Consider the following 25422-nt stretch of genomic DNA (forward strand, 5'->3'; position numbering starts at 1 on the left):
TGGCGGGAACCTCGGGGGCGTCCCCTCCGCATGATGTCACCCTCCAAGTATATTTATACCATCCAGCCTATGCGTCTTATGAGTTAGAAGGACTTCCTTCCTGCTTATTTCACTCCATTTGGAGATACTTCGCTTCACTACTTGAACTGGTTCCTGAACTCCTGGACTTAGAACGCCTTAGGTACCTGCTCCTCAGGGGCCTTGTTACGTTCTGGCTATCTGCTCCTCGGAGGGTCTTCCTGCCTGGAGAATCCATCTATCCTTGTTTGGGATCCTTCCTGTTCAGCCTTGAGTGCTGTTCTTGTTTCTACTATCTTGCTGATGGAACCGCCGGTGTACCCCATGCCACTACCGTGCTCATTCCAGTTACCTTCCTATACTACACAGTGAGTACCATTATCTACTCTGCTCACCTCCTGCACCTCTCTGAACTATTGCTCACTGATCCTCAGTGTACCCCGCGCTGTGGGCCACTACAGGATCTACCAAGAAGAGGTGTGTCTTCAAGAGAGGAGTTTCCTGGCGTACCCCGCTCTGCGGGCCACTACCAGGGATATCATTGAGCAGCCTTACTACTCTGGACTGTTTTCTCTCCATGCTGTGGGTACTACCCACATTTCCAGTATAATAAAGTCTCTTACATCTGTATCTGTCTCAGCTGAGGCTACGCCTATCGTAATGAGTCCCCACAGGGCTCTTCCAGCGTCCACAACCATACCAGATTATAATAGGGAATGGTTAATAAAACGGAAAATGTCATAATGCTTCTGCATTGCTCCATGGTGAGACCGCACCTTGAATACTGGTTGCCGCACCTCAGAAAAGATATAGTTGTGATGGAGAAGGTACAGAGAAGGGAATGGAACAGCTCACCTATGAGGAAAGGCTGAAGACATTAGGGCTGTTCAGCTTGGAGAAGAGACGGTTGAGGGTTGATATGATAGAGGTGTTTAAAATCATGAGAGGTCTAGAACAGGTAAATGTGAATCGGTTATTTACACTTTCAGATAATAGAACATAAGAACATGCCATACTGGGTCAGACCAAGGGTCCATCAAGCCCAGCATCCTGTTTCCAACAGTGGCCAATCCAGGCCATAAGAAGGACTAGGGGGCATTCCATGAGGTTAGCAAGTAGCACATGTAAGATTAATAGGAGAACATTCTTTTTCACTCAACACACAATTAAGCTCTGGAATTTGTTGCCAGAGGATGTGGTTAGTGCAGTTAGTGTAGCTGGGTTCAGAAAAGGTTTGGATAAGTTCTTGGAGGAGAAGTCCATTAACTGCTATTAATCTTTACTTAGGAATAGCCACTGCTATTAATTGCATCAGTAGCATTTAATTGCCAGGTTCTTGTGGCCTGGTTTGGCCTCTGTTGGAAACAGGATGCTGGGCTTGTGTTATTAATCTGATGCTAGGAGTTAGCAATCTGTTATGAATCTGCTTTTAGTTAGATTGCGGAGTAGCAATCTGTTATTATTGGCTCCTAAAGAAGGAGGAGTCAGCAATCTTGTAGTGTCTCAGATATCGACTTGCTACGTGGTTAGCAATCTGTTCAGGATCTGATATAGTTGTGGGTGGATCCCTGGGCTGGTGGCAGATGACCACGCCCCTGGGAGGATATCCCGAGAGGGACCACCGGCTAGACTTGAGTATGGAGACAGACACACATTAGTTCTTTTATTAAACAGGTTTTTGAAACCACCAGAGGGTGGCAGTAGTGAGCTGATATGCCCGGCAGGGTTCTGGTCCCTCAGGCACTGGAACCGAGATCCAGGATGGCTGAGCTGTTGAGAAACTGTAGAAAGTGAGTAGGCAGAGTAGACAGAGTTCATGAACAGAACTAGATGATAAAACTCACATAAGGTCTCAAGGAAGCTCAGGAGATGGAAAGTTTTAGGCCCTCAAGGAGTGAGTACCTGGTTCCAGGGAAAGCTCTGAGAGAGCGATGGTAACTCACAATTGTTTGTAGTAGCGATAGCTTCCAGGCAGTAGAGAATCTTCAGAGTGTCCAGGAACATGGGACCTCGAGGAGCGAGTACCGGTTCCTATCTATAATCTGAAAGTAAAGAAAAAGAGCGAGGCCCCAGAGGAGCGGGTACCTCTGGTAAGTCCGAGGAGGCAGAGTAGCTTGGATAGCCGAAGCGAGTCCTTATCCTTGCTAACTCAATTATTTATTTATTTACTCACTCAATTAGATAGTGAAATAGAGACCTTTAAATATTGGAAGCGGATGACGTCATCTCAGGGGGACGCCCCTGAGGTTCGCGCCCTTGCTGGTAATTCAATCAGAGCGCACGCGCCCTAGGTCTTCAGGCAACATAGCGGATCTGCAATGTCGAGCCGGTCTGGGGACGCTGGAGGGAGACGGCATGGAGACGCAGCGGCAGCCAGCCGTCCATCAGACCCGGAGGAGTTGCCACAGAGGTAAAGAGGACGGAGTGAGGATGTTGAGCAGCGACGGTCGCAACAGTTTGGTCTGACCCAGCATGGCAATTTCTTATGTTCTTATCTCTGGTAGACACATGCTTGAGCACATCTCACCAGATCTTTTTGATCTAATTTGGCTTCCCTTTTAGTGGAGAGTAAAGTATAAGGTGTTTGTGATGGTACATCATCTATTCCAAATTAATTCCTTCCCATGAGTTAATGCCTTGTTGAAGGTTTATAATCCAATTCATAATCTAAGATCTCAGAATACAGGTCCACTCAAAGTCCCATCCCATAAGCAAGCATGGATTCATGAAACAAGAGAGAGAATGTTCTCCATTGCTGTTCCACAGTTCTGAATTCCTTATTTAGGCTTGAGACATACTATGACCTTCAGAGCTGGACTCAAGACTTATCTGTTTAATTTGGCTTATGCCTGATATGGGTGCTCTATTGAAAACTTTAGAGCTGGCAGAATGAACAGTTTTACTGTATGTTTTTATTTGTGCTGTATTTTGTGGTTGTAATTATGTATGTTTTTATTTACATCGCCTAGAGTCTTGCATAACTGGTAAGAAATTTTAATAATGATATGATACAGCAAGTAACTACTCTAGTCATGCTTACTTTTTTCACTATAGGTTCACAGTTCTCTCAGATCTGAAAGATCTTGTTATGTTTTTGTAAGAATGTGAACCCTGAGCTGAGATGTGTCTCCCCCCACAGGGAGGAGCCCTGTGAGCAGGCCTGTGAGCCAGTCAGCAGGCATAGTCTCAGTGGCGTGGGACACAGTTAGAAATAGAGACTTTATTATGAAGGAAGGAAAAAGTAATGTCCACAGCTGGAGATGTAATAGTACAGTCCTGAGCAACGGGGAATACCCAGAGCAAGGCCACAGATGAGAAGATCCGGTAATGACCTGCGGAGCGGGGTACACCGGGGATCCCCTCTGACGAGTGTAGGCACCTCAGGAATACAGATCCGGTAGTGGCCTGTGGAGCGGGGTATGCCGAGGATGTCTGTACAGTAGATGTTGAAGAACTGGTAGAGATGCTGGAACTCGGAAATGGCTCTGGTAATTGGTGTGTCAATACTCTGCAGCGCAGGAAAAGCTGAATAGTCTCTACTGAAGGAAAGGCGGTAGTGGCCAGAGGCTCGGGGTACACCGCGGGAAATCCTCAATACGGTTCGTATAGTAGAAGTCAGTAGAGGTACTCACAAGAGATGGTTCCAGGAGAGAGAGAGACCTGAGAAGCAGGTCTGGTAGCAGTCAGGCAGGCTATCCGAGGAGCGGGTACTCGGAGCATTAGATGCCAAGACCAAGGTCAGGAATAGGAAGTCCTTGAATGAGGCGGATTCAGCAAGACGGAACTCCTTGCTAACTCGTAGAAGGCAAGGGCTGGTCAGGCTAAATACAATAGCATAAGAACATAAGAACATAAGAAAATGCCATACTGGGTCAGACCAAGGGTCTATCAAGCCCAGCATCCTGTTTCCAACAGTGGCCAATCCAGGCCATAAGAACCTGGCAAGTACCCAAAAACTAAGTCTATTCCATGTAACCATTGCTAATGGCAGTGGCTATTCTCTAAGTGAACTTAATAGCAGGTAATGGACTTCTCCTCCAAGAACTTATCCAATCCTTTTTTAAACACAGCTATACTAACTGCACGAACCACATTCGCTGGCAACAAATTCCAGAGTTTAATTGTGCGTTGAGTAAAAAAGAACTTTCTCCGATTAGTTTTAAATGTGCCCCATGCTAACTTCATGGAGTGTCCCCTAGTCTTTCTATTATCCGAAAGAGTAAATAACCGATTCACATCTACCCGTTCTAGACCTCTCATGATTTTAAACACCTCTATCATATCCCCCCTCAGTCGTCTCTTCTCCAAGCTGAAAAGTCCTAACCTCTTTAGTCTTTCCTCATAGGGGAGTTGTTCCATTCCCCTTATCATTTTGGTAGCCCTTCTCTGTACCTTCTCCATCGCAATTATATCTTTTTTGAGATGCGGCGACCAGAATTGTACACAGTATTCAAGGTGCGGTCTCACCATGGAGCGATACAGAGGCATTATGATATTTTCCGTTTTATTCATCATTCCTTTTCTAATAATTCCCAACATTCTGTTTGCTTTTTTGACTGCCGCAGCACACTGAACCGACGATTTCAATGTATTATCCACTATGACACCTAGATCTCTTTCTTGGGTTGTAGCACCTAATATGGAACCCAACATCGTGTAATTATAGCATGGGTTATTTTTCCCTATATGCATCACCTTGCACTTACCCACATTAATTTCATCTGCCATTTGGATGCCCAATTTTCCAGTCTCACAAGGTCTTCCTGCAATTTATCACAATCTGCTTGTGATTTAACTACTCTGAACAATTTTGTGTCCTCTGCAAATTTGATTATCTCACTCGTCGTATTTCTTTCCAGATCATTTATAAATATATTGAACAGTAAGGGTCCCAATACAGATCCCTGAGGCACTCCACTGTCCACTCCCTTCCACTGAGAAAATTGCCCATTTAATCCTACTCTCTGTTTCCTGTCTTTTAGCCAGTTTGCAATCCACGAAAGGACATCGCCACCTATCCCATGACTTTTTACTTTTCCTAGAAGCCTCTCATGAGGAACTTTGTCAAACGCCTTCTGAAAATCCAAGTATACTATATCTACCGGTTCACCTTTATCCACATGTTTATTAACTCCTTCAAAAAAGTGAAGCAGATTTGTGAGGCAAGACAATAGCGGATTGACGTCATCGGGAAGGGACGCCCCTGAGGTTCCCGCCATGATGTGTACAAAGGAGGCCCTTGCGCACATGCGCGCCTAAGTAATTCTGGATCCAAGATGGCGGCCGGCAGTGCCCACGCTGTCCCGGGTACGTCGGAGAAGTCGGCGGGGATTAGCAGAGACCGCCATTCTTCCCACACTTGATGGTGCAGGGAGAAAAGAGGTGAGCATGAGAGGTCGCAGCCATCTGCGACCAACAGGCGTAACAGATCTGCTGTTGTCTGAAAGCAGCGTACTATCTATAATCTTTAGAGTATTAACTGTATGGTTTCCTATCTAATTCTTATTCCTAGGCCTTCTTTATTTTTGTTCCACTATATGTAATGTCTTAAATTTACAGTTTTTAGAATCAAAGCTGTTCACAATTTATTAGTGTCACATGCCCTGCTTGTAAAAGTCTATCCCAGGCCATTCTTTATTTTGTACACATTATAATCACAGTTTAAACATATACTGGCAGAATACCTGCATAGAGCTCTGATAAAAACCAATGCAATAACACTTCTATGAACTTACCCAGGGATGAGAATTAACTCAAACCCAGGATAGTATGTATGGCTAAAGAGGTGGAGCATTCAAACTCTTGTAATACTAATCTCACATGTTATGAAATAAAGCCAGAAGGAAATAGCGGTAGTCTAATTATTTTGCTGAATTGCCTACTGATTCTTTTGAAAATAAATATCCCTAGCATTGCTACTTTAAACAGTTCTAGAAGCAGATGCACGTACTCATGATTTCCCACTCTCCGGCTATCACCTAGACGAGGTAGTACAAACCGCAGACCTAGGGACCAAATATTACAAAATGCATCGATCTTGATTACCTGTGTGTAAAATCTGGGCATTCTGACTGTACCCCAATTGCACCAGTTTCGTTTTGTGTCACCTTTCACTTCCTGCAACATCTGCTGGTAGTGCCCCGCGTGCACCTTGAGTCTCCCCCAACCCCCAAATCCACGGCTTCATATTTCCAGCTCCCTTCACGTTCATGTCCCCGGATCTCAAGCCCGATGCCCACAAATCCCGGGCTTCATGCGTGATCTCGGCTCCCTTAGTCCCAGCCCTACTACTAACATTTCTATAGTGCTGTTGGCCGAATGTACCCCTCCCCACATGTTCCCCTCGTACCTTTACCGGAATTCCAGCGGTCGCCCACCTTACCTGCACAAACCCTGAGCCGGGCATCGCAGGAACCAGGAGATTCGGGGGAATCGAAGCGCCATTTCCGGCTCTTTCTGCAGTTGCTGAGACTGAGTTGCCAGATGTAAGCCGAGCAGCAGTCTGACAGCCTTGAGCAAGAGGTTGTGGGCGGGGCAGCTGGCAGGGAGTTTGTAGTTGTAGGTGCACTATAACCAGCTAAAATCTTTTCTGCAATCCATATGATTTGACTGTTTTTCTGGGGTTTTAGGTACGGGAAAAGGCTGATAAGTGAAGTCAATCCTTTTTCCATTTCAAATCGGCATTAGTTCACCATTAAAATCTCCAGAAAATGGATCCCTTGCCAGTTCTGCAACACTAGCCACAACAGCGAAAGAAAATCTGATTACATATCCGATCCTATTAAATTACATTTATGTCCCATTTAGTGTGAAAGGAAATTTTTTCTTAAATAGAATCCATTGATTACAATGCCACAAGTTCCGGAACTTGCATTGTGAAACTGAATGCAAAGAAAACGTAAAAAAGTAAATTGTCCTATAATCTAGCGCAATGACAGGACAAACCAAAGTATAATTTCCTATTGGAGTAAATAAAAAATTAGAAGACAATAAACATCTAAAAAATACAGTAAATAAATACTAAGCAGAGGTTGTTGTCAGTGGCAGCAGTAAGTAGGAGATGATCCGCACCCATGCAAGCCAATGAGCTACAGGTTTGCAATCAATGTGGCGGGTAAAGAGGTAGAAAGGGACTGCGCTCTGCCCACTCGCTTTCCTGGTGAACGAATCATTTGAAAGATCTTTCAAAGGGGCGGGGATAGGGGTGCTCTGCCCAATAAAAAAGAGCGACGGTGGGTGAGTGAGGCTTGGGGTAGCCATTCAGAGAGTAGTATGCAGTTTGTGTGCGCGCACTGGGGGCTTGCAGGAGGCCTCGCTGGTTTCCTGGCTGATTTTGCCGGCCTAGGCGCTCCCCCAAGCGGACGGAAGCGCGCCTCGTTGCCGGTGGGCATCATGATTTGGGGCCGCTAGTGCAAGATCTCCCAGGGGTTGAAGGTCTGCTTCCTGGTGCTTGGGGAAGAAAGCTGCTTGGCCCCGGCCGAGGCCGAGCGGAGGTGAGGGGCTCCCGGTCACCCCACTGCTTGCTACCCTGTGCGCTGGGTGAGTACCTGGAGCTCCCGCGGACATGGAAAATCCTGAGGCCTGGTAGAAACTAAAAAGTTGAAGCCCTCAAAAAGTAGGGGTCTTGGAAAACATTTCAAGCATATTCTCTTAAAAAACTAATTAAGAGACTGCACCGTGTCAGAGAGAAGAAAAGAGAACCCCTTCCCCCAAGATAGTAACTATAGCGAGAGAGAGACATCCCAAGACAGTAACGTGGAGACTGCAAAGTGTCTCACACAGAGAGAGAGAGAGAGACAGATACTCCAAATAGCCTCAAGATTGCAAATATCCCAGAAAGAGAGACCCCAAGACAGACAGAGACGATCTAAAATTAGTAAACAACAGATGGCAAGTTTCACAAATGGACTTTAGAGAATACGCAAAGTGGTAGAACAGTAGCCAGGCCATCTAATAAAGATCAATAAGGTTGCTGGTTAGACAGACTGTGCCTAAAGCATAAAGTATTAATATTGAACAGTAGTCGTCTTGAATATTTTGTCATTTGCATCCTTTATCCATTTTTTTCATGGTAGTTTCTTCATAAAGTGTTTCACGATGGCTGGCGCAATCGCATCCAGAATGACTTTCAGTTCCCTGAAAAGAAAACAACCTAAAACCTTCACAGTACGGATAATAACCATGGATGCTGAGATGGAGTTCAGTTGTGAGGTAAGGCATCTACATGCAGACTAGTTCCATTTTTGCCCAAAATCTTTGTTTATGATAAAAAAAAAAAAGTTTACATCTCCTTCAACTTTAATTGAGATAATACAATTATATTTCATTGTTGGAGATTCAGGGATATTGTACTGACAAAATGTTTTTCCTTGGTTCTGGGAGTTCTTGGGTCTTGTGCTGAGATTTTAACTGAAGTAATACAGTCATCTCTCAGTGCAGTGGGCTTCTGGCTCTTGTGCAGCCAGTAAGAGAAAAATCTTTAGTCTTTTTAACATTCATTTATTTATTTATTTACTTATTTGAAGCCTCTTTTATACCGATATCCGTTGACACATCGCATCGGTTCACAAAAAAACGAAAACTTTTGGGCAGAGCCCTTACATGTAACCAAAAAGAATACATTGAACAGGGGGAGGGTATGAATACTGATTAGGCGAAGTAGTATTCCAAATCAGTAAAAGGATACCACCAACTATATACATAAATAGGAGAGTACAAAATCAGCGGGCATTCTTAGTCAAAGATCGAAGAGTAAAAATTAAAAAGGAATTCTATGTAGTGGGGGGTGACAAGGAGTAGGCTTGCCGGAAGAGCCGGGCTTTCAGTTTTTTTTTTTTAAATTGGGTGTGTATGTCTCTAGGTGTATATCATGGGGTAGGGAGTTCCATAATGTGGGGCCGGTGAGTGAAAAAGCTCTGCTTATAGTGGAGGAGAGTTTGAAAGATTTGATGGGTTGGGCACGAAGGGTTCCTTGGAGGGCTGGGCGGGTGGGTCTGTTGGAGGTACGGGGGAGGAGGGGGGGGGTTGATCCAGTTGAGGTTGGTGTTCAACAGACTTTTGTGGATGATGGAGTGCTTTGTAAATAATTCGTGAGTGTATTGGGAGCCAATGTAGTTCTATAAGTGTGGGAGTGATATGGTCTCTTTTTTTTGAGTTTGACAATATCCTAGCGGCGGCGTTTTGCAAAAGTTGTAACGGCTTAGTATGAATTGCAGGGATGCCAAGAAAGAGTGCGTTACAATAGTCTATTTTAGACAAAATAATAGACTGGAGAACAGTGCGGACATGGTGTAGTTTACCAAACAAGACAAAGTAAACCCTAGCTCAGAGCTTCAAGCCGTTCCAGTCAGTTAAACGTCACCTCCCCTAAACTTGAACACCCATAGGTTAGTTTGTTTGCATAGCATTTTCCAAATGGTTGGCATTATAATTTTATCTCATATTTTAAGAAGACTAGGATTTTGTAAGTCATGATTTCTTGTAAATTGAGCCCAGAAGACAGAAATGAAAATCAGTGCTTTTTAGCATTTCAGCAGTCTTGGATAGGTTTTGTTTATGAGTCTGATCAGTGCAATTTTATTGTGATGTAATTAGCTTCATTCTTCACTGCCACCAAACTAGTCTAGCTTCATAGAAAATCTTCTCAAAACACCCTTACATTCTCCTTGCCTTTGTCACATTTAGTAAGACACTATATGTTCCTAGCTCTTATGTAGGCTCTTGTTGGCCTACATTTCGTGTCTTAGATTGCTTCTAGGAAGCAGATCAAACAAAGGTAGACCGGTCATCTTAGTAAATAGAATATTTTATTGAGGAGACAAAGTTATACACGGAGACATAAAGTTTCCAAATGGTCCAACTCTGGCCTAGTTTCACCCAAGATTAGGGCTGCATCGGGGGCTACAAAAAGTAAATGTAACAAAAATCATATAGTAAAATGTTTAGATATGGTAATAAATCTGGTAAATTATCACATCTTATTCATGGCGCCAGACCACAACCTTTTATTTGTCATATGCTAAACAAGCAAGGTGATGACATTACTGATATTGCAGGAATTTTTATTCTAGTCTGTATTCAGCACAACCTGGAACTATGATGTAAGGGAGAAATCTTTTTAGGAATCTCCCTTTATGAATGTTAACAGAGGCACAGTAATGATTTTTGAACTCTCCCATTTAAACCTTGGGAGATTTATTATGCTATAAGGCAATGGTTCTCAACCTTTTTTTCAGCCAGGACACACTGAACATGTGACCGTCACAGGGCAAAATGTAAATATATGTTCTGCATACTCAGGAAACCCCCTCGACTGTGGGGTGCAGAGCAGAACTAGGGCATTACCTGTTCAACTCACCATACAGAAAAAGATATTCTGGTTCTAATGACATTTCTTTTGGTCTCCCTGGATATATCTTCAACCTTCGACACTGTTGATCATGATATACTTCTTTTTCGACTTTGTGAATGCGGTATTACAGGCTCTGTTCTTTCATAGTTTGCCAACTACCTTGAAGGTCATTCGCAATCCATCAGTTTCAACAATCAGTTTACGCCAGCTTCCTCCTTAAAATCCAGAGTGCTGCAAGGTTCTGCATTGTCTGCAACGCTTTTTAATATATACCTTGCGCCTATTACTAAGTTGCTGGCCAGTGTTTGGATGGTTTCAAAATATATGCGGACGATATACAGTTTATCAAATTCCAGATTTCCTGGCAAGAAACACTTGAACATCTTCAACTATGTTTAACAAGTATTAAACAATGGTTAAATCAGAATAAACGTTCCCTCACTACCAAAAAAACAGAGTTTTTGCTTATACATCGCCCTCATTCTGAACCTCATAAAGACACTATCACACTTGATGATTTTCTTTCTTACTTAACAAACCCATCAAAAGTCTTGGCATACTTCTTGACGCCACTTTATCCTTCAAACCTGATTAAAGCCCTTGTCAAAACCGGATTTTTCAAATTACGTTTCATATCTGGATTATGTCATTTGTTGTTCAACTCTGATTTTCATACCATCGTACGAGCCATTATTTTTCCACATTTATATTACTGTAATATTTTGTTTTCAGGATTACCTTTACAATTATTACTCAATTCCGCTGCCAGATTAGTGTCCAACTCAAAACGATTCGATCATATTACATCTGTTCTCTCATTTAAAATGGTTATCAATGTTCTTTATAAAATTGTCATGACTGTCTACAAATTAGTGAGTCCAGACTCCCTTCTTAGAATATACCAACCACTCTGCAATTAAGGTCCATCCGTCATGCCCATCTCGCTTCAATACGAGAAACTGCTTTTCCCCTGTACGTACCGGATCAGTCCAGACTCCTGGGTTCATTCATCCATGCCAGCAGGCGGAGACAGTTTTACTTTCTCTGACACTGTTTTATATATCCTGATGCCCCCTGCAGCTCCTCAGTATTTCTCTGTCTCCAGCAGTGGACTGATGCTTGAACCCTGCAGTTTGGTCCAGTATTTTTTTTTCTCTCTGTATTTCTTGATTCTAGGTTGAGTCTGCCTTCCAGGGGGTCGGGGTTGCTAGTGAGTAGCCTCTACCCATTTGGTTGAGGAGGAGGGGCTGGGGGGTCAGTGACCCTTTTGTACGTCCACATCCCAAGAAACCGTGAGGTGCACATCCGGTGGTCCGGATCCCTCCCTGTCACGAGTTGGCTCCCAAATTGATTTTTTTCCCTTTCCTTTTTAATTAAACTGCTGAATTGAGCTGAACAGCTCTCTTCAGTGCTAGGAGGGAAATCTTCGTGAGGCTGCTTTTAGAGCAGTAAAGTTTCTTGTAAAAAAAACCAAAACAAACTTAAGAAAAATAAAGTTAGGAGCAGGTAGGACAGCTTGTGTCGGCTCTCTCTCCTCTGGCCCGGTTTTGGCTTGTATTTCGGGGGGAGGGTCCCTCGGAGCTCCCTAGGCAGGCGAAAAGGAGAACTGCTCCTGCCCCTTCCCCGACAGCTCCGGGCCTGGCAGTGGCCACGAGGTGTCCCAGCGTGGTATCTGCGGGAACAGTGGCCATCTTAGATCCCCCGGTGGTTGGGACCGCGTTGCCTCAGCCTGTAGAGGATACCCCTCCAGTGCTTTTCCCGGGGCGGGGGCCCTTTTTTCTTTTTTTGCCTCCAACTGATAGTGGGCGGACTCCAGCCCCTTTTTCTCCTGAATTTGTGCTCTTGATGCAGAAGGCTTTTTTAGCTCAGTATGAGGAGAATGCGCCTGGCGGAGGGGGTCAGCATCCCCATCCTTTGCTACCGGAACCTGGCTTGTCTCAGACCAGACCACTGCCTGACTCTGCTTCAGGTCAGAGGAGGCAGGGAGTGGCGCAGGGATGCGGCGACCAGAATTGTACACAGTATTCAAGGTGCGGTCTCACCACTGGTCAGAGAGCGGGTGTGTGTGTGTATGAGAGACAGTGAAAGTGACTGCTCAGGTTGATGACTGATGTATATGTGAGAGTGTGAGACATTGGTCAGGGAGGTGACTGATGTGTGTGTGAGAGAGAAAAAGCATGGAAGTGAGAAATCTGGGTATGTGAGAAAGCATGGGAGTAAGAAGCCTGGTGTTGTGGGTGTGTATGTGAAAGAAAGCATGGGAGTTGGAAGCCTGTGTGTGTGTGCATGCATGAGAGAGAGACTGGTTGGTAAGGTGACGGTGTGTGTGAGAGAAAGAGACGTGTGTGTGAATGTGAGAGAGAAAATGTGATTCAGGGAATGAGAAGAGTGAGCATGGGAGTGAGAAACCTGGGTGTGTGTGAGACACAGCATGGGAGTGAGAATCGGGAGTGGGAAGCCTGTGTGTGTGTGTATGGCATGAGAGAAACTGTTCAGGAAGGTGACTGGTGTGTGTGTCAGACTGTTTGGGAGATGATTGGTGTGTGAGAGACAAAAACTGGTCATGGGGGCATGACTGGTATGGTGTGCGTGTGTGTGAGAGATAAGGAAGAGGACCAAGAGTATAGAGCTTAGCCACTACTGCTGCTTCTGGTGTGTGCTACGGCCTGCATGGAAGAGGAGTAGGAGAGCTGCTGGAGGGGGTAAGTAAAGGTGGCTTTTAAAGTTTATTTTTCTTGATTGACTGCCATTTAAATTATGTAATATTATGTGATGTCTGCTTTTTTGAAATATTTTATTGGTGTTTGGAGAATTTGTAATAGTTTTTATGAGTTTTTAATTGTTGGATGTTCTGTTCATAGCTGTTTTGTAACATTTATTCTGCTTATTAGTATAGTTTTACAATTATTTCTGTGTGGGGATCTATAGCTGCTTGCTAGTTCTGTTTTCCTAATAAGAGGTATATTTATTTATTTTAAGTTTTTCTATACCGGCATTCGCGATGAGTATCGCATCATGTCGGTTTACAATTAACAAGTAAAGAGGTAACAAGAGGTCATAAATAACATAAATTAAAAAGGTAGTAGTAATAGTAACAATATACAAGTGAAAGTTAAGGGTTGCAGTTACAATAAAACAAGGTAGTAATATAACTTGGAACAGAGAAAAGAAGCTGGGGTTTTTAACTAGATACATATGATACATATATGCCTATATTGGGTTTTAGGGCCTGATTTAATATTTGTAGTGTTGCCTTTTCATAGATAGGGGTTGCTCCTGTTTGAGAGTATTCCATAGTACAGATGTAACTGTGTGCGGATTAGTTTATGTGCATTACTACAGATCCTGGGAGTATGTTAGGTCGGTTCTGTGTCTGTTAGAGATATGAGAGATATTTTACTAGCATGTAAGCATTTGTATCAGTCTTATTTGTTGTATTTTCTCAAGAGGACATGCATTGGTGGTAAACTGCTGGCTTTTCATTAGTAGGGCTATTGAGCCTGGAAGTAGAAGGAGTTTGAGTTGCTGTTACTGAGATGACACCAGAACCAGAATATATTTTTTGTAGAGTGAGTTGTATGGGGAATGTCATAATTCTGCTATACATCCATTATTGTGGGTCAGGGGGGTTCCCATGGATGCAAACTGTACTTTTACATCTAGCCCCATGACGATCATGGGTTGCTGTGTCATGCATGTGAGAACAATCTGTCAGGTGTGTCCTGACAGAAAAAAGGTTGAGAACCACTGCTGTAGAGGTCTCCGGATCTACCAGCGAGACTACCCCCGGACCTCTTTATTCCTGATTTGGCCCCCCTCAGTGGGCGCCCTCGGGGAGCGCCACTGGACCCAATGCGGTCTCAGGCAACTTCACCTGGGTGGGAATCTTCGCCGAACTGCAAACCTACATCCACGCACAGACAGGACCACCAGCGGCACAACCACAACCCCCGCCAGTGGCCCAGAACCTCCCACGGCCCTCCCAGCCTCCACCAGATGAGCCGCCCCTGGACAAGTACCTCCCCTTAGGGGACACAGATGATTCGGAGGCGGAACCAGAACCCCTGGAAGAAGGGGGAACTCCCTCTAGGAACGGAACCGCATCGCACCATGACGCGCTTCTTCCCAAAAGACGAATTATCAGATCTCGTAGCCACGAGTCTGAAGGCATTGGCCATTCCGTACACATGCAACACAGCAGAGTCCAAAGCGAGCCCCTTCCTGGCCAGGCTCTGCCAAACCTCACGCCATTTCCCTACACTATAGGCCGTACAACAACTGATTGACCTGGAATGGGACACTCCAGAGGACACCTTCAAGGGGGGGTCGAGCCCTAGAAGCTCTCTACCCCTTGGACTCCGCGACGAAGGAGCTCCTGAGGTTCCCCAAGGTTGACGCCTTGGTCTGCACCACCATACCAGTCGAGGGTGGAGCTTCCCTCAAGGTGGAGCAACCCTTGTTAATTAGTCTCTCATGTAAATAATGCTACGTTCCTTTTACCTTCTCAGCTGCTATCTTTTTCCTCCTTTTACCTCCCCCCCCCCCCTCTTTTCGCTCCTGCTCCATCTCCCACTCCCTGTTTTTTGTAATTTCCTCCTTTCTCAAGTTTATTGTAAACCGGCGTGATGTGCCTGCACGAACACCGGTATATTAAAAGCTGTTAAATAAGGATGCCAATGACAGACGGCAGAAATCCATCTTCAAGCAGTCTTACATGCTGCTTGCTGCGCCATGGTATCACGCACCTGCCTGGCGATGGCCAGGGACGCAACTATGCCAATCAAGGCATTAGACCCGGCAGTATCATTCTTCACGGATGCGACCTCAGACTTGGTGCGCACCTTAGCCAGGAGCCTCTCGTCCATAGTGGCAGCCAGAAGACAGCTCTGGCTCCGAAGCTGGTCAGCCGACGCGTCCTCTAAGACGAGGCTCATGAGAATACCCTTTAGAGGATCATTCCTCTTCAGAAGCAACCTGGACAAACTAGCCGACAAATGGGGCGAGTCCCCGGTACCCCATCTACTGGAGGACAGGAACAAGAGGAACCAACGGCCCTCTCCCCGGGCACCCAAGGGCAGAGGATCCCAGCATGTTAGACCATACAAAACCATTTGCCAAGCCCCCTGCCCCACCGGCAAGGGGCAGTCCTTTCGAACAGACACAACAAAAGAGTCGGCTCAGGGCCAGGCCCCAGCCGCAATACGCAATGAGAATCAGCAGACCCATCTACAGGAAGATATCATAGAGGGCTGGCTTGCCCTTTTCTACCAAAGATGGGTCGAGATAACGTCTGACAATTGGGTCCTATCCATCATCTTAGAGGGATACTACCTGGACTTCCACAGCATCTCTCCAGACAGGTTTCTGATTTTTCCATGCCACGACCCCTCCAAGAGGAAGGCAGTGGAAACCACTCTATCAAAACTACTTGCAATAACACCGGTGCCTCCGCACCAACAAAATTCGGGGCACTATTCCATCTACTTCATCGTGCCCAAGAAAGAGAGAACATTTTGGCCCATACTGGACCTCAAGACCGTAATCGCTACCTGAAGGTACCCCGCTTCCACATGGAAACCCTGCATGTGGTCATAAAGGCGGAACAACCAGGAGAATTCTTGACCTCCCTGGATCTGTGTTAAATGATTGATCCCTTTTGGTATGCAACTCACTGTCAATGGAGAAACCGTGAGGGTGAAAAATGTGGAGGAGGCAAGGAAAGTTTTATCTATCGCCGGTTTAATCGCAGTAAGCAGTGCGGGAACTACTTCACCAACTGGAGCAGGCAACAGGGGGCTACCCCGAAGATGGCAGAGAGTATCGCATGGCAGAAAACAGCTGAGAAGAAATTCTGGAGGATCGACATCTTCAAAGGAGACAGTCAGTTGAACGGACATGAGACAGATATGTGGGCTTTGAATAAGTGGAACTTCTAGTTTAAGGGACACTAAAATGGCAATCAGACAGGGTGCAGCAATAATATTTGACAATTTAATGTATAATGTAAAAAGCATGCTATCCCTTGGATTCAGGGGATTGGAATATCAAGTGGGTGGGATGGGAACTGGGCAGCCAGGGGCAGTCTGTGGTGTCATTCCTCGAGGGCAAAGGAGTAGGAGGTACACGAGGGCAGGGGGGAAAATGGGAGGGAGAGTGGGGATGGATGGGGAGTTCACTAAGGGAAAAGGGGTTAAGATCTGGAGGGTTTGGGACTACAAGAAAACGTTTAGGAGGGCATGTCTGTACAATGGCGTCAAATCATACTGCTGAACTATGGAGGGGAGAAACTATATTCATATAAATGATGGGGTGGGGGTGGCGGCTAACCATAATATCATGGAATGTTAAGGGGCTTAACACTCGGCTTAAAAGGAAAACATTATTTAATGATGCTATCTCCCTTAAGGCAGATATTTGTTGTGCCAAGAAATGATTCTTAGAAAACGACATGAAAGGGTTATGGCTTCACATCAGTATCCTGTCCAATTTTTTGCATCTGCTTCCAAATTAAATACTGTGCTTTCGGTGATGAGATATAAATGGCCGATATATAATTATAAAATTTAGACTGGGAAATGTATACTGCCATAACAAGGGTCAGGGCCCTTTTTTGGAAGGATTTTCAAAAACACTGCAACAGGGGGCAGAAGGCCATATTGTAGGTGGTGATTTTAATGACAAAGTAACAATTCCTGGACCATAGTGGTGGGGGAGGGGTAACGTCGAGGGCAAATAGGGCAGGCCTGGAATCTTTAATGTCAGATTTATTTATTTATTTATTTTTATTTTTTCTATACCGATGTTCCTGTATACAATACATATCGCACCGGTTTACATGGAACTGAACTGTCGCCTCAGGGGCGGAATACATTATAACATTATAACATGTTGACATAGAACTTAAGGGAGAACGTTAATGAACAAGGTATACAGAGGCAGGGTGAAAAAACTATGTACATTCTGGGTTTGAGAAGGTGATACTGGGTACACCGTCATACAGAGAATATAAAGTGATGTAGATAGAGGATGACCCTTGTCATGTAGATTGGGGGTTGGGATGTAGATTGGGGGTTAGTAGATATTTGGTGCTTACTTCATCCATCAGAACGTAACTATACCTTCTCTCAGGCACATCAGATATATTCATGTATTGATTTTATCTTAGTAAACAAGCTGCTAGTTAGCGGTGTTCAACAGGCTGAGATTGAACCAATCTTATGGCCGGATCATGCGGCAGTGTGGATTAAGCTGGATGGAATATCTGATCAGACCACTAATAGGGGCTGGAAGTTAAATGAAAGTCTGCTAGATGATCACTCTTTATTTTTTTTTTTTTTTTTTTTTTACAGAATCCCTATGACTAGATATAGAAAGATATTTGGAGGAGAATGAAACAGGGGAAGTATCTGCGGGGATGATATGGAATTGTTTTAAAGTGGTGGCAAGAAGTCACTTAATAGCAAGAGCCTCGTTTGTAAAAAAGAAAAGGGAGATGCAGAGGGTCGACCTACTATCCCAAATTGGTCATCTGGAACTTAGACACAAACGCTGCCCAGACCCTACTATAGGAAAGAAGTTAGAAACACTCCAGGGAGAATTAAATACCTTAGATGCACAGTACATAGCCTACCAATTGGGCAGGATATGGCAAGAACACTTTGAGGGAGATAAAGCCAGCAGAGTGTTAGCAGGATCACTCAAAAATAGAATTATGAATAATCAGATTGTAAAAATAAAGGCTAACGATGGTAAGATAGTATTGGTGACGGAGGATATTAGAACATGATTCTCGGAATTCTATAAAGAACTGTACCAGCAAAGATTAGACATCACCACAGCTATAATAAGGGACTACCTTAGTGAAATTGTCATCCCCAGTGCTAGCACTAGTCATCAGAACAGTCTTAATAGAGATATATCGGTCATTGAAGTAGCACAGGCAATTAAGGAACTAAAGATGGGAAAATCTCCGGGGCTAGACTGTTTTCGGCAGGTTTCTACAAACAACTGGGACAAGTTATTGTGTCTCCGCTGGCAAGGGCTTTTAATGAATTACTAAGAGGTGGCTCTATTGAAGATGCGACTAATAAGGCTGGCATCACGGTGCTGGCCAAACCGGGAAAAGAGACTACCTTGTGTGGCTCATATAGGCCCATTTCTCTATTAAACCTAGACCTTAAGATTCTGGCAAGAATTCTAGCCAAGCAATTAGGTAATATTGTAGGAAACCTGATTCATTTTGACCAAACGGGATTTATACCTGGAAGATTGGCAGCTGACAGTGTTAGGAAGGTGACGGATCTAATATGGTGGGCTGGGGAAAGGGGAGTTCTTTTGGGCCTTCTCACAATCGATGCAGAAAAAGCATTCAATATTGTTCATTGGGATTACCTTTTTGAGAGATTTGGGCTAGGAGGGAATTTCACTACATGGATCAAGAAGCTATATTCCAAGCCGAGTGCGTGTATTCGGTGGTTATTCGGATGTTTACCCGATAGGCAGAGGGACTAGGCAAGGGTGCCCACTTTCCCTGTTATTATTTGCTTTATATTTAGAACCTTTAGCCATCAAAATTAGAGCTGTCCATGACATACAGGGGGTACAGGTGGGGCAGCACGAGTATAAACTTGCTATGTTTGCAGATATCTTATTTACAGTGGTCCATCCAGAGCAGTCCTTGATATATCTCATGCAAGAGTTGAAAAAATTTAGCAGTGTATCAGGCTACCAGTTGAATGCGGAGAAGTCGGAATTCTTGAATATCATGTTACCAGTGGACCAAGTTGTAAGGATCAAACAGTCATTCCCCTTCAAAATAGCGACAAGGGAAGTTAAGTATTTAGGGGTGAAAATAGGCGCTAATCTGGATAACCTTATGGAGGCTAATTATAATGGGGTCTGGGAGATACAAGGGGACTTGCACCTTATTCTTGGATAGGGAGAATTTGTATAGTCAAAATTAACATTTTACAGAGGTCGAGTTATTTATTTCAGACACTACCAATATATGTTCCAGAGGCCAGGTTTCAGTTGTGGCAACGTAAACTCTTCCATTTTATATGGAGGCGCAGGCCACCACAGGTCAGCAGGAGGGTTATATATCTTCCGTGAGCAAATGGGATGGGAGTCCCTTGGTTGGTGGGATACTATGTGAGTGCACAGCTGAAAGTTGTTGTAGATTGGCATTTGGGAGGGAAAAGAAGGTGGGTGGAGTTAGAGCAATCAATGCTGCAGGAGGCACCTCTTTCTGGCTTGGTATGGCTTCCCGCCTTGAATAGAACTCTCACTAAGAAGATACCACCTATTATTGCATTAACTTTGAAAATCTGGGATAAGTGGAGGGCGAAATTGGTGGGGAATCGTCAATATTTCCATAGCACGCCTATATTTTTCAATACTAGGTTTATACCAGGATGCTCCAAAGTAGGGGAGGGGCAAGGGATGCTGGACGTTGGGCCATATGGGATGGAGAGCATGTGAAGCCCTTTGAGGACGCGAAACAAACTTACCATTCCTGAACATACCCAGATCAGTCAGAAAAGTGGGTTGTGTATCCCTACCAGCAGGTGGAGTCGGAGAACAATTAGAACTTTGGGTACTGCTACATAACGAGAGTGCCACCTTCAGTCACTCAATATTTCTCTGACTCCAGCGGGTGGTACAGATGCACACCTGCAGTCTTTAGTTATATTTTTTATTAATTAGTTTGAATTTAATTTTTTGCTTTTCGGTCGCTTCCTGAGGTGTTAGGCGCCTTCGTGGACCGGGCGTATGGGGAATTGGATATTCCTGTCAAAATTACGCCCGCCACAGTTCGGTGTCTGACGACCAGGAGCTCCTGGCTACTTACCACCCTCTCTGCTATAGCTGCTCCCTTGTCTCCAGCACTATAAATATGACTCGAGGGTGGCTGAAAACAAGAATCAATCACAATAAAGATTCAGCTATAGAAAGAGGAACTCAATGGGAAGTGGTATCTAGGAACCGTCATATATTGCCACAGTGGACTATATGGCTTATATTGTCAAGCCCGTGGAACACTGGGCTTGTCTAATCATAGGTTGCACAGATGATAGAATAAACTCCTAAACAAGGCTGTATGACAGGGGCAGGCACTGCGAAAATTCTACTAATGCTTGCACTTATCTTATTCCACCAATGACAGGATAGTACATTCAGTCCTGACTCTCCTGCAGAGGGGGATGACCCCAGTGTGGAGCATGCACTTCAGGACTGAATGTACTATCCTGTCATTGGTGGAATAAGATAAGTACAAACAGTCTAACTTCAGTTAGTCAGCCTGAGTGACTCACTGCTCTCTTGATTAATAAATGTTGGTCCCTATTCAAACCCAATCACACTACCTCAACACCTTTCCAAGGTGAGTAACTGAGCTGAAGTATTCAACTTTTTTACTTAGGTATACACTGCTCCTAGCTTATTTCTAGCTTCTGGCTACTTTTTGGGTTGGGGTTTTTTTGTTGTTTTTTTTTTTGTTGTTTTTTTTGTGGGGGGGTTTTTTTTTCAATACAAGCACTCAGTATTTAAATACAAACACTCAGTTCTTTAAAAGCCTGGAGAACACTCAGTTCTGCAGACTTTTAAAAATAAACACACTACCTACTCCTACCTTATTGACTATTTAAAAATACAGTCTAACTTGTTTATTCACTGCCTTTCTGACTATTAAAGGCACAAACACACTAAATAATATTCCCAAATAGTTAACTTTGCCCCAATACTTTTAAAAAAGACAATGTCCCAAGCAAAAACTTACTGATTCCTTTCAGCCACCAGCAAGGAGATCCTCTCTTCTCAGTGTTCCCACTGGAATGTGGGTTACTGAGCTCTTTCCTTCTAATTTGTAATGTGCTTCTAAGGTAAATTAGTGCAAAACAATCCCTTAGGAGATGTATACTTCATTAATCTTGGTTCCAATATGTTTCAGCCCTTTGGGTGGGGAGAGGGATCATATTATTTTTGCCTGCCTCTATTTCTTGAGGGAAGAGTTTATTAGCCTATTTTCCAAAGGAAAAGAAGGGCTCTGAGATCACTCTGTGTGTGTGTCCATAATTACTCTTGTTTGGTATCCTATCCACATTGGACTTTCAGGACATGTCTGGAGGCGTATGAGGACTCTGATAGGGGGGTGTGTCTTCTTTTTTTTTTTTTTTTTTTTTTTAATCCATATACATTGGGCAGGGTGTGGAAGAATGCATTCACATGTCCCAGGAAGTAGGCTCCTTAAGTTCTGGGTGGATATTCTCATTGCTTTCTATACTGATCTCTTTCTGTTTATTTGCTTTTCTGTAGGTGAAATGGAAGGGGAAGGATCTCTTTGACTTGGTGTGCCGGACCTTAGGGCTCCGTGAGACTTGGTTCTTTGGACTCCATTATACTATCAAAGACACTGTGGCTTGGCTCAAAATGGACAAGAAGGTTAGAAACTGTCTGTTTAAAGCAAAGGCTCTTTTTGACTTGGTATGCTGGACCTTTGGGCTCCGTGAGACCCGTGATAGAATTAACTAGCAGCTGAGCTGGATCTGTCTAGCGGGCTAAAAGTACAGAAATAACAAATCTTTATAGAAACACAGATGCTCATGTAGTTGGTAGCCCACCTAAGTGACTAGATGTTTGTGCAGCACTCCCACTAATATTGGTAACTCTTTGGATTATTGCATAGCTTTGTGGTTAGACATGGGCTGGGAGAGGTCCTGGGCATGAACTAAATCAGGGAGCTTTCACGCTCATCTGCTGAAGATGGTAGAGTACAAATGAGGAAAGATGTTAAAAGCTGTCCTGGATAAGGAGAAAGACCTTACAAGTAGTCCTGTTCTTCGACTGACAGCTGGGATATATCCTTGCGATGCAGGCAGAAATAACTTGACAGGCCGGATGACCCATTTTAGTATTTATATGCTGACATCTACTATGCTACTGAGTTCTGTTATGCTGACCATTTATGCAGTGGCATACGTAGGAAGATATACAAAAAATGTAGGGATTCCAGTCCTATATGCTAATATTAATGATCAAAAATAGTCTCTAGTGGTTCCAGTCCTTGAACATGGTTACAAATAGAGCCTATGTGGTGTGATATGAGAAGCTGGGCTGAGTGAAGGGGTAGGATGAGGTAATATAGTGAATGATTGCTGAGGAGCTTTCCGTCTATCTTGGCAGGTCCTGGATCACGATGTTCCTAAGGAGGAGCCTGTCACTTTTTACTTCCTGGCCAAGTTCTACCCAGAGAATGCTGAGGAGGAGCTGGTTCAAGAGATCACCCAACACCTCTTCTTCCTGCAGGTGTGATGTTTGACCTGTCTTCACCTCTGTCTTCCCTTTTTCCTTCCCTGTCTCTCTTTCTCTCTTCTTTTATCTGCCAACCCATCTTTTTCTCTCTCCCAATCACGCTCATGCACTAGCCTGACTATTCCTCTTACTATCTGCCTGTCAGCCTTTCGCTATCTTTCTTTCCCTTGCTCTTGATTTGAGCATTTTATTTATATACAGTTAGTCATATTATAAACCAATATCTTTTATTGGGTTTCATGTAAGTGCTGGCCATAAACATTGAGTACAACATAGAAAAAAAATGCAAAAAATAATTATAGATAGCAGGGATGGACAGAGAGAGGAAATAGATTCCAACAGAAAACAATGATAAAGCTGCTTTATTGTAACAATTTTTTTTTTATAGTGTCAAGAGCTGTCCCAAGCTGGAAAGCTTGTACTGTTTCTCTGGAAATGTGATAACTGAGCAAATGGACCTGTTTCTAGTGGTTGCCATCTGCCACCATGGCTGTGTGTGTGTGTGTGCTAACTGATGTAAACTGACCCTCTGCCTTTCTCATTTGCTATTGCCACTTTTTCTCTTTAAGCCAACTGTTTTCTTCAGCTTTTCTCTTTTTACTTTCTTACCCTCTGGTACTTTCTCTTTATTGTGCTGTCACTACTTTTTCTCTCCTTTCTTTCCTTTGTCGTCTTCCACCACGCTTCCACACCTTGCTTTATTCTTCCTTGTTCTTTCCTTCCCCCCACCCCCCACCCCCTGTCTACCTTTCCATCCCTCACTTGCTCTTTTCTTTCTTCCATCTATTCAGGTGAAGAAGCAGATTTTAGATGAGAAGATTTACTGCCCTCCTGAGGCCTCCGTGCTACTGGCATCCTATGCCGTTCAGGCCAAGGTAGGTATGGAAAGAGCGCACATACTTCCTGTTGATATGACACTGCCACTTGCACTTATGCTAGCATCATATTATTGTGTTTGAAGAGGGCTCAAATATTTATCCTGCTCATTCCCTAACATAAAACAGAAAATATAAACTTTCCATGTCTCCTAAGCTTCATGGGCAAAATCCCTTCCCAATCCTAGTGAATACAGTTACGGCTTATCCCTTGAATCTGTGTGCTTCTAAACCCCAGAAAACGTAGTGACAGTGGAACCCCTGGTTCCCTGTATGTACCCGGATTAGTCCAGACTGCTGGCTTTTGCCTCCCTTCCAGCAGATGGACAGAGAAAAACTTGAAGGGCACCCCTTCTTAGTATGGTGTGCCACCTGCGATCCTTCAGTATTTCTCTGTCTCCAGCAGATGAAGGTGGCAGAACCTGCGGTCCTAATCTTTTAAGGGCTTTTCCATTTAAAGAAAAACAATAAGTCATCTTACCTAAGGCTAGATCAAGCAGGTCTTTAAAAAAATAAAATAAAATACAATAAATCGGAGTGGTAGGCAGGGGGGGGGGTTGCAGGCACGGCTAGGGGTTGGGGACCCTGATAGCCTCAGTTCCCACAGAAGCGAGGACAGCACTACCTGTTCCCTGTACGTACCAGGATCATTCCAGACGGTGGGTTATGTTCCCTGTCCAGCAGATGGAGTTAGAACCAAAAATTCCAAGGGGAGGAGCTATTTAGCCACGCCTCCCTCGCCTCAATCCTCAGTATAGTTCTAACTCCAGCAGATTGAGCAGGGGACACGGTGGTCCCCAGCACTTTTCTAGTTTTATTTTTTCTTTGAGGGATCAATTAAATAATATTAGATAAAGGTTTTCTTCTAAGGGATAGGTTCTGTAGTGTTCTGACAGGACCACTCCGTTCAAAGAGAGACACTGTTTTCCAGTCAGGAACTTGCTGACAGGCTGTGTTTTTTGCCTGTCACTTTATTTTTCTCTTTGTTTTTCCTCTTCCTTGCCCGGCTACAGTGTGGTAAGTGTTGTTTTTATTTTACTTACAGTCATTGGGAGGAACAGGAATTTGTGAGGGGTGAAGTTGGTAGTGCCGACCGCTCCCCCCTAGCCCCGGAGTTTGTACTTTTCCCCTCCTCCCCTTCGGGGAGTGATTGGAGTCCCGTCCTGCAGCTCTGCGACGACACATTCCCCGGAGCTGCTTACCGTCGGGACGGCGCTTTCCCCGACTGCCTCTTGGGGACGGTGAGGGGTCCAGAGGCCGGATAGCTCTATTGCTGCGCCGCTTCGGTTGTTGCCGCGTGCCGCAGCCACCCCTCCCCCTCCCTCCCGCCGCGATGCAGAGATCGCCTAACGGCTCCGGAGCTCGGCAAGGGGTTCAGCAGCCCTCAGAGGGATTTTCTTCGGCTTTTCCTGAGGGGGAGTATAGCTTACCTGGTGGGCAGCTTGGAGGAGAGTCGGACCGCGCCGGCAGGAAGCGGCATGCCCCGTTTCCCCTCAGCGCGGGAACGGCGGCCATTTTGTTAGCTGACTCGGAGGCAGCTCTCTCTGAGGAGGACGTCGACGCTCCGCTCCAGGTTTCCTCTCACAGTATGGGGTTTCTGAGCGCAACAGACCAGGGCAGGCAAGGGGACGACACCTCGGGGGGCCCTTCATCAGCACTTCCTGCTTTTTCGCCAGAATTCGTCGTTTTAATGCACAAGGCATTTTTACAGAGCAGGGATCCGAATCTTGGAAATTGGGGTCCCCCTCCTCCCAAACTGACTTGCTTGACCCAGCTTTCGATGGCGGACCCTCCCTTAGGGAAGGCTTCTTTGCCCACAGGGGGTGCGGGGTCTGCTCTGCCCCCTCCCGTGGTCCCTACACCGCTGCA

General features: G+C 44.7%; 2 protein-coding genes across 8 annotated transcripts in view; one reads left to right on the top strand and one right to left on the bottom strand.

The window, feature by feature from the left end:
* NIPSNAP1 (nipsnap homolog 1) overlaps positions 1-7114 on the bottom strand; it is a 153063-nt gene extending 145949 nt beyond the window's left edge. The window contains exon 1 of one of the 2 annotated variants that reach the window (XM_029619796.1): positions 6401-7114. In XM_029619796.1, the coding sequence (XP_029475656.1) occupies positions 6401-6462 (62 nt within the window). In that variant the 5' untranslated portion in view covers positions 6463-7114. The remainder of the gene's footprint in view (positions 1-6400) is intronic. The other variant, XM_029619795.1, reaches the window with a different exon arrangement.
* A 165-nt stretch (positions 7115-7279) lies between these two features.
* The window catches only part of NF2 (neurofibromin 2), a 221335-nt gene continuing 203192 nt past the window's right edge, over positions 7280-25422 (top strand). For all 6 annotated transcript variants that reach the window (XR_003859163.1, XM_029619386.1, XM_029619384.1 and 3 more), the window contains exons 1-5: positions 7280-7557; positions 8094-8229; positions 21683-21808; positions 22550-22672; positions 23470-23553. Coding sequence is in view for 5 of the 6 variants with exons in the window: in XM_029619386.1 (XP_029475246.1) it covers positions 8116-8229; positions 21683-21808; positions 22550-22672; positions 23470-23553 (447 nt within the window). In the remaining variant the exon portion in view is untranslated. The remainder of the gene's footprint in view (positions 7558-8093; positions 8230-21682; positions 21809-22549; positions 22673-23469; positions 23554-25422) is intronic.

This window comes from Rhinatrema bivittatum, chromosome 11, assembly GCF_901001135.1.
Source record: "Rhinatrema bivittatum chromosome 11, aRhiBiv1.1, whole genome shotgun sequence".
Taxonomy (NCBI): domain Eukaryota; kingdom Metazoa; phylum Chordata; class Amphibia; order Gymnophiona; family Rhinatrematidae; genus Rhinatrema; species Rhinatrema bivittatum.